We start from the raw sequence: 9767 nt of genomic DNA on the forward strand, positions 1-9767 counted from the left end.
CTGAAGTTCCAAAAATGAAGGATACAGAGAAAATCAGACTTCTAAAAACTGTACAAGACCTGGTAGACCACCATAACTGACACCATCAGATAAACAGCACTTTCGTTTTTGAGAGAGAGGAGAAAATCAAGCTCCACTCTTGCTTTAAATCTGAAAAAAATCCACAGGTGTTTCTGTCCATCGTTCCACTGTGAGAAGGCAGCTCAACATTATGGGTCTGAGCACTTTATTAGGTATACCTGCCTTATATATACATTTATCACCCAGTTTATCAGCTCCACTTCCCATGTAGGTGCACGTTGTAGTTCTGAAGTTACAGACTGTAGTCCATCTGTTTCTTTGTATAATTTGTTATCCCTCCTTTACCCCATTCATCATGATCAGCACCCCCACAGGACCACCACAGAGCAGGTTTTATTTGGGTGGTGGATCATTCTCAACACTATACTGACACTAACGTGATGGTGGTATGTTAGTGTGTGTTGCGTAGGTTTGAGTAGATCAGATACAGCAGTGCTGCTGGAGTTTTTAAACACTGTGTCCACTCACTGTCCACTCTATTAGACACTCCTAATTTGTTGGTCCACCTTTTAGATGTAAAGTCACAGACAATAGCTCATATCTTTAGCACAGTTTGTGCTGGTCATCCTGTAGTCCTTCATCAGTGGTCAAAGGGTGCTGCCCACAAGACGGTGGATTCTCAGTCCAGCAGTGACACTGAGGTGTTTAAAAACTCTAGCAGCACTGCTGTGTCTGATCCACTCATACCAGCACAACACATTAACATGCCACCACCATGTGGTGGTCTGAACATGATGAATGGGGTAAAGGTGAGATAACAAATTATGCAGAGAAACACCTTTATGGTAAGTGGATCTAATAAAATGTTCAAAGAGTGTAAATACAAGGTAGGTGTACCTAATAAAGTGGACATTGAGTTTATGTAATGAACATAATGACAGTAATAATTATAATAAATAATAAATAAATACTCTTCTAGGTCGAAGTACAAAACCCACCATGATGTGATACCCATTTCCTGTCTGACTGAGTTCCCCAATGTGGTGCAGATGGCAAAGGTAGGATATCAGCATAAAATCGCATCATCAGATCATGTGAAGAAGGTTTACATGTGTTAAATTACGTTAGAATTAACAATATTCAATTTTTTCAGCTGGTGTGTGAAGAGGTGAACGTAGACAGATTTTATCCAGTCCTCTACCCAAAGGTTAACCAAATCTTCACTCTTTATCTACACTTTAATGATTGCTTCTGTATAAGACACATTGTGATCCTCAACTAAACTGTGTTCCTACAGGCCTCTAGACTCATTGTGACCTTTGATGAACATGTCATAAGCAACAACTTTAAGTTTGGAGTCATCTACCAAAAGTTTGGACAAGTAATACATATTAATCTTTTTTCATTGGTTTATAAGAAGAGAAATGTATTATTTGTACTGTTTCTGAACATTTTGTTTCTTGTTCAGACGTCAGAAGAGGAGCTTTTTGGAAACACTGTGGAGAGTCCAGCCTTTGTTGAATTTCTGGAGTTTTTGGGGCAGAAGATTGAACTGCATGACTTTAAAGGGTACCTATCATAAGATAAATCCCATTCTAAAAGTCCTATATATTATCCACAGTAATCTGCATTTCTAGTTTATTCTAGTTATTATAAAGTAACTGTGCATTAACATTCACAGATTGCACACACACCCATTGTGCATGTGTGTCTGTGTGAAATCTGCAAATGCTAACACACACACAACATTGTGTGTGTGTCAACAAAGCTGGTAGACAGGAACGAAGTGGAGAAATTGTTTAAAGAAATGAGTAGATTGTTGGCAAAACTCTGGTTTCTGTTGGCAGTTAATGGGAATTTGTTAAAGAACCTTTGTTTGCCTTGCCTTGTATGGTAGGTTTCGAGGTGGTCTAGATGTCACACACGGCCAGACTGGAACTGAGTCGGTATACCACAATTTCCACAACAAGGAGATTATGTTCCACGTGTCCACCAAACTGCCCTACACTGAAGGAGACTCACAGCAGGTAAGGAGTGTCCTGTCTTATTATACCATCTGTCAGATTCTGCCTGTTTTCACACTGGGGTCGCTCATACTAATTTTCAGAAATATTCTTGCTCCCGCTGGTATGGTTAATATCCATGCTTCTCCTGGCCCTTCAGGGGGTGTTTCTGGCAGAACATTTGAGGAGGCAAACCTTAGGTCTTTATAAACATGTCATTAAGGCTATTATAGACATTATAGGCTCAAAGATGAATGAATATACCCACTAAGCTTGAAAGAACATTATCCCGTTGTCTACTGGTAATATTATTATTTTTATTTGTCATGCAGCTCTTTATGCAATTTTCCCAAGTTAATGTGTAATTGTGACATTTAGTGACCGCATAAAGCTTGCTTAGATGCGTGGTCATTGTTCATGTCAATGACCCTCCATATGCCTGGTTAATTAGCAAGTGAACCACATCACACAGTGCCGAACAACAGGGCATTGCAAGCCATCTGTTTCAGCACCTTCTTCACTCAGAGAGAAAACATCACGTAGCATTTGGACACAGTCACTATTGCGCTACACAAACCACTTAGCAAACACACTCTCTTCACTGCAGATCCTCATAGACCAAAGCTAACCTATAGAGGAAGCATGGAGTGCTGTTTTTAGCAGTCACTGCTGTGCATGGCTAATGCCTTACTTTTACATGTAAGACATACTTGAAAAGATGTGCGCTGTAGAAGACTGTGGCTTATCTGAGATGGCTTATTGTTTTGTTTTAATCCATTGGCTCAGTGCAAAAGCTGTTTCTTGACTAGCTCTTACACCAGGAACCCACAGTGTTGCATATGTGTTCCTACTGTATGCTAGAGCTAGAGTGTTGATTACGCAACCTGCTCTATGAGCCATTGGCCTCACTGTTGACAACATCTTGATAATAAAGACAAACAACTTGCTGTCAAATATGTGGCAGGTGGTGAAATGTTCCCTCAGGAAATAGAGGCTTTGACTGCCAAATATTAGGTCCACAGTGTTAGCTAGTGCAGTTGACCTGAAAGGAATTAAATGGTAGATTGTGTCAATAGAAGCATTAATGTCTTGCTCCCACATTTAAGTCCACATTTAAGCGCAACACCTATTAGGTCTGTTAATATACATGAAGAAGCAACTAGTCGTTTTTTATACAAACAGTGTATGTTCATTTTGACAAAGCTGGTAGTTCTTCAGGAAAGGAGTGAGAAGGTTTCTCATGTTGGTATTCAGTCAGTGCAAGGAATTAATCAAAGCCATTCCCTAGTAACAACTTTGCTGCTCTCAAGGTGATAAGCAACAAATTCATTTATTAGTTTCACACTTTAACTGTTCCTAAATATGCTGATTGAATAAAAAAACTGTTCTGTTTTGTTTTCAGCTCCAGAGAAAGAGGCATATAGGAAATGACATTGTGGCTATTGTGTTTCAAGAGGAAAACACACCATTTGTACCAGATATGATCGCATCCAATTTCCTGCATGCTTATGTGGTGGTGCAAGTGGAGAATGCCTGCACAGACAACGTCCTTTACAAGGTGACCAATTCATCTGGTCATTGCATGAGTTAGTTCTATACTATTTATCACTTCACTTTTTATAGTTGGCTTTAATTTTCTAAGAAACATAAGACTTTACGTTCAGGCATCAGTTTTATCCCAGTGCAATGTAGGGGTGAGCAGGGCACAATGTAAACAAATATAATTAACTTAAATATATAAGCAAGATTAATAATTGCTTTATACAAGCAACCCATGCATCTATATTACAAATGAAAATGTTACGCTTGTTTTGAGCACCTACTGTTTGTGAACAGTTCATCTATAAGCACTACAAGCTCTACAGTTTATCCCATTACTGGTGTTAATTGTGACCATCTGAGGGGATAGTTTAAAATAAAAAAATGTTTGGCTAAACCTGAGTGCATAAAAATATATGCATAAAAATGAATTTAATTAGCTGTATGAAACACTGACACTTTTATTTTAGACCACAAGGTGTATAAAACATACAAGGAAATTAGTTAATTAAATTAATTAATATAAAAACAGTACAATTGAAATATGTTTTATTCATATCACATCTATAAAACGTTTTTGTTGAAGCTGTAAAAATATTTGGAAAATAAAAACAGTTTTCAATTTATATAGGGGTATATGGACGTCTCTTATTGTTAACATTGGGTGGCTTAGTTGTAGCACTAACCTTGCCATGTCAAGTCTGCACAGGGGATGTTGGTACAGGAATATGAGAAGATGGCTGAAACACATTCTACTTAAACCTGTCTAAAACCAAAAAAAAATCTGTTTTACCCCACATTAAGTTGAGCCCTGCTCTCCTTATGCTATGCAGATATCTTTGCTATAAAAAAGTATTCCTCCCAATATGAATTTATTCTGAATAGATTCTGACAGTGTCCCCCTCTACAACTTCCTAATCTCGTTCTTTTGTTTCAAGATATTTTTTTCTAAGAAACAGAAGAAAATTGTACAGTGGAAACCATCATATTTGTGTTAAATGACGTTATTGCAGGTGTCAGTGACGGCGAGAGATGACGTGCCTTTCTTTGGACCTGCTCTCCCAGACCCAGCTGTGTTCAGAAAGGTGAGAGGCATTTCAAACACAGATTCACTAAGGATTATGCTTTATATGGGGAAAGCTTGCAAAAAATGAAACAATGAACAATTTTCTTTGTGTTCACTGACTAGAGTCCGGAGTTCCATGAGTTTCTCCTGACTAAACTCATCAATGCTGAATATTCCTGCTACAAGGCAGAGAAGTTTGCCAAGCTGGAGGTGAGAATGCATAGCTGTGTGTATTTGTGTGTGACAGAGAGGTTTGCTGAATATTTATTTAGTTTTGTGTCACTGTTTATTTTATTTTTATTGTGCCCGAAAGAGTTCCATAACAAATCTTATGCTTTGAAAATCCTTGGTGTGAGCTTAACGCATTGTGTGTGCAAATGTGTAGATGTGTGATAGAGGGAAGCTGATGTTTTTTTTTAAAGATCCATAAGAATATCTTCCCATCAGTCCATTCTAAGAATTTGGCAATGGCCCCTTAAAGTTTTAAGTTACCCTTTATTAGTCCCACAACGGGGCAATTCACCTCCGCATTTAACCCATCCCTCCGCATTAAACACCACATACACATTAGTGAATGCACACACACTAGGGGGCCATGAGCACACTTGCCCGGAGCAGTGGGCAATCCTAGCCACGGCACCCGGGGAGCAGTTGGGGGTTGCCTTGCTCAAGGGCACTTCAGTCCAAACTGTCAGCTCAGGGGATCGAAAATGGCAACCTTCTGGTCACAAAGCTGGTTCCCTAACCTCCAGCCCATGACTGCTCCAAACTTTTAAAGTTTTTAACACTGCCACCGGAGGACTTGAACGTAAATGTATCAGCATGCAGAATTGGTATGCAACCGTGTTTTCTATCATTGTATAAAAGATTTTTGGTTTTGTTAGATCAAATTCTGTGCATATCAAAGAAACGCAGCAGCAGGACTAAGACATTACGTGATTAATGGAGAGGAGCAGATTAAAGGGTGGAAATAGACACATTTTTTTGTCTTTAAAGAGTTAACAAACAGTTCATGTTGAAAATGTAGTGTAATAGTAGGCATGTGCTGATAATAATGTAATATCATGATAGTGCTAACCTTTTGTCACTATTTTTCATGTGCCATTAAAACTCATTTAAGGTATACAGTTGGACCTTAAGGAACGGTTTGTATGTTTAACATTTACATCGTTCTTTAGTGGTCTAAAATGTACCTGTACAGTACCCTCTTTTGTGCTGTCATTCTTTATTAACAATAATGTGTTGGTGGTTATATGTTTTGGAGATTTTGGTCTTTCCTGGTGGCTTTTTGTGTAACAGCACAGCAGTCTTCATCCATTTTTGGATTCTTTTTTTTTGACGGCCTTAATAGATGCCATGTCTTTATTTTCCCCCTTTCGCGCCAGGAGGCAGACCGCTGGTACTGTAGCTACCACATTGAATATGAAAGGATAGTACTGTGGCTCTTACTGTAAGCTGTGAAGGTGCTTAGACCAATAACACATTAAAACAACTGTACAAACATCAAATAAAGCAGGGGATCACAATGTGACACTGCGATGGAACCTCATAAAACCAGCACTACTCTGTGTATCTGGAGAACTTGACTAAAATGTAGCAACAGAATTTTCAAAGTTGAATATCGTGGTATACTTTATCATTTTAATATTGGCACATGTGGAGAGAGCAGCCCACTGCATTGTGTATATCTGTGTATGCAGGAGAGAACACGCTCTGCACTGCTGGAGACTTTGTATGAGGAGTTGCATGTGAACAGCCAGTGCATGATGGGATTGGGAGGAGAGGATGACAAGATGGAGAATGGAGGGGGAAGTGGAGGAGGCTTTTTTGAATCTTTCAAGGTAGGAAGCTGTTTCAGTGTCAGGCACAGGATTTTTGACACTACTTCTTGTTCATTTTTATCCCTTCCCACCTTTCTGTCTCTTTCTCTCTCTCAGTTCTCATTCCTTTCTCACAGCCCAGATTTAGGCTCTGCTCTGTAGTGTTGGACACTTGTGATCAGTTATCTCACTCTGTGTTTTTGTTCGTAGAGAGTAATTCGCAGTAGGAGTCAGTCTATGGATGCTATGGGCCTGAGCAATAAGAAGCCTCACACTGTCTCAACCAGCCACAGCGGCAGCTTTACCCACAATCCTCCAGACACCCCCAAAACACCAGGCATTGTGAGTATTCCTTCTACTTTCTATCATCACTGCCATGAGAAAGTTTAGCTATGATATGGTAACTTCATAGAAGAAGCAAAACATGTTTTCTCTTGGTTTGTTCATTATGAACTGTTCAGTGTCAATGTCAATTACTGTAAAATCATTAAAAAAAAAAAAAACTTAAAATCTAGAGGAAAAAATGTCACAAGGTTTGTTTCTCAATTTCAGTGAAGTAGAAAATAGCCAGATGATGGTGTCAGTTTTCTAAATGTTTCAAATGTGTAGCCCCCAGGTAATTTGTATGAATGATCTGTGAAAAAAACAGTCTGCCTAACACTGAGTGCGTTTACATGCACTTAATAATCTGAAAACTGCAGGAAATCAGTAATCCGATCAACACGTTTACATGCTCTTGAGTAATCAGATAATGGAAAACTCTGGGTCTACATGAGTCACGCAGTAATCAGATTTCTACTTTGCAACCAGCCAATAAACTCACAGAGGAAGACGTGACGTAAACGTAATGTAAAACTCAAACTTCATGTCGCATTTTTTTTAGACACTGCGCCACTTTACCTGAAAATATGGACATACATCATTTAGAAGATGAAGAATATTTAAATCCTTTATTTCCTGTTTGGTTTCAGCGCCTCCAAAAGTGTTTTGCTGCCGTCTCGCGACATCCACCGTCTGTTCTCACTCATGCGTAGGCTGAGAAATTCGATAGAAATCGGAGTACGAATAAACATTCACTGAGAAATCTGATTACTGAGCTAAAATCCAGCTCTCTTTATCAAATTTCTTTGTCGGATTTCTAGATTGGAGTATGGCTTTTGCATGACCATTTGAATAATCTGATAACGGCAGAAATCCAATTATGATCGGATTATTGAGTGCATGTATACGCACTCACTGTATGACCCAAAGGACTTATCATACATAGGCCACTGAAAATTACAACAAAGTGATTGACTGCTTCCATTATAGTGCCTGTCCAGGCAGTGTTATTCAGTAGGAATCTAAACCTACTACCAAACTACCTGTGAGTTGGCTTGAATGTTTCTGAAAACTGTTCAGACAAACGCTATGGTTCCCACGAAGCACACAGTGTGCCAGCTGGAATTAGTGCCATCCTCTCTGCTCTCTCTGCTCTCTGTGCCCTGCTGTGCATGACCACAGCTGGTGTGGACCGTGACCCTAACCCCATGCGGCGCGTCAGTGGCATCAGTGAGATGCGGAGCACTGATCTCGGGGCAGATTTCCACAGCCGTTTACTGATCCTCGCCACTTAACACTGCAACAATAAACTGATCCAGACAGCATAGCAGATGGAGCTCTTCACAGTGTCTGGCCGTTCCTTCTACTGCCACATGTGTCCACCACAATAAACACCATGGCAACAAAGACATAACCTCTTCTGACAAGCTGACAAAAGCTGAATCTCAATTCCGAGCTGCATTGCTTCCAAAAGGATGTCAGCTGGGAGCTTTTTTCACCATAAATATACTGAGAATGATACTGAGTAAAATACGCAAGCACTCATACAAAGTTTTTAGTAGATGTGATTTTTTATGATTTAACTGCTAAGTTATTAAGTGGATCGACAGGGTTTGTCAGCAGCTCCAAATTCAAGCCATATCTGACTGATTTCTGGGTTTTCAACCACAGTCTTTGATCATCCCTGGGAAGAGCCCGACCCGGAAGAAATCAGGCCCATTCAGTTCCAGACGGAGCAGCGCCATTGGAATCGAGAACATCCAGGAGGTCCAGGAGAGAAGGTGAGAACGGCTGATTTTCAACCACTTTCTGCCATTAACCCCACAGGTGCATGAGTGCATCACCAGCTATTCATACACATCCGTAGTAGTAGTCATGTACCTTATCTCTACTCCTGTATCTAACACAAATTGATGTATGAACTGCTAGCTTTGGTAGTGTTAAATTGTCAAAACATTTTTTCTTACAATAAAATAAAGTAATAAAGTAAAATATAATACAACAATGGAGCTGGGGAGGAGAGGTCGTGAGTTTATAGTATTCAATTCAAGGTTAAAAATTTACTCACGCATGTGGAAAATGCTGCACATATGTGTGTTTTTTCTCTCAGTAGTAGGGATGTGTCCCCTAGCACACAGAAAACACCTGACAGTGGGCACGCCTCGCAGGACCCCAAGTCTGATAACTCTTCCAATCATAGCTCACCGGAGATGCCCACCACTAGGACCAGGTGAGCAATGATATGAACAAGACATTATATTGTATTGTTATATATTATTATTATTATTAATTAGATGTTTCAGTTACATTACTGTAATCATAATTAGTTGTTAAGTCTTGGGTCTGTCATGGCATTGACACTTTTGGTGGCCACTGATTTTTTTAACAGTTCGGCTGTGTGTCGAGCACCTTCCATCCCAGAGAATCATGATCTGTCTCGTTCCTCGTCCAACGCCAGCAGCTTTGCCAGTGTGGTGGAGGAGAACGAACAAGAACATGAAGCTGCAGAGGAATATGACACAGGACTGGTACCTGCCCACGTTCTCTCACTCATGCTGACACATTACTAATAGAGCAAGAACACTCAGTTAGCCCAATAATACTCATGTGATGAGTTTTACTTCTTACAGTGGTATTTTACCATTAGCATGATTGCATAAGAATACTATGAGTCATTTGTTTACTTTTAGCATGCACTTGAATGGCCTTAAAAATATAGCACAAAGAGCAAACGACATGCTCACTGTGAATCTTTTCTTGTCTGTGTCCCTGTGTACATGCTTCTGTGCTGTGCTTCAGGAGAGCCTGTCCTCTGCCGGCACCCCTCATAAGCGAGACTCGTTCACGTACAGCGCTGGTTGGCTGGAGGACAGCATGAGCAGTACTAGCCAAGGCAGCTCACCAGGTCTGTGATCTCGAATACATGTACTGTTCTTAGCCTTATATTTTGATAGTGCCTCATAAAGTCACGTGTGAAGAATGTGTAAAAATGCACCC

At 39.9% G+C, this 9767-nt stretch overlaps 1 protein-coding gene across 6 annotated transcripts in view; it reads left to right on the forward strand.

Moving 5' to 3' along the window:
- The window catches only part of si:dkey-166d12.2 (rap1 GTPase-activating protein 1), a 54303-nt gene that overhangs the window by 41625 nt on the left and 2911 nt on the right, over positions 1–9767 (forward strand). For 4 of the 6 annotated variants that reach the window (XR_005007277.1, XM_036571102.1, XM_036571105.1 and 1 more), the window contains 14 exons: positions 1001–1079; positions 1175–1228; positions 1319–1402; positions 1490–1590; positions 1919–2048; positions 3427–3582; positions 4577–4648; positions 4753–4839; positions 6330–6470; positions 6660–6791; positions 8442–8551; positions 8881–9000; positions 9160–9298; positions 9570–9675. Coding sequence is in view for 5 of the 6 variants with exons in the window: in XM_036571102.1 (XP_036426995.1) it covers positions 1001–1079; positions 1175–1228; positions 1319–1402; positions 1490–1590; positions 1919–2048; positions 3427–3582; positions 4577–4648; positions 4753–4839; positions 6330–6470; positions 6660–6791; positions 8442–8551; positions 8881–9000; positions 9160–9298; positions 9570–9675 (1511 nt within the window). In the remaining variant the exon portion in view is untranslated. The remainder of the gene's footprint in view (positions 1–1000; positions 1080–1174; positions 1229–1318; positions 1403–1489; positions 1591–1918; positions 2049–3426; positions 3583–4576; positions 4649–4752; positions 4840–6329; positions 6471–6659; positions 6792–8441; positions 8552–8880; positions 9001–9159; positions 9299–9569; positions 9676–9767) is intronic. The other 2 variants (XM_036571101.1, XM_036571104.1) reach the window with 1 other exon arrangement.

Source organism: Colossoma macropomum, unplaced genomic scaffold (genome assembly GCF_904425465.1).
Source record: "Colossoma macropomum unplaced genomic scaffold, Colossoma_macropomum, whole genome shotgun sequence".
In the NCBI taxonomy this organism is placed as follows: Eukaryota; Metazoa; Chordata; class Actinopteri; order Characiformes; family Serrasalmidae; genus Colossoma; species Colossoma macropomum.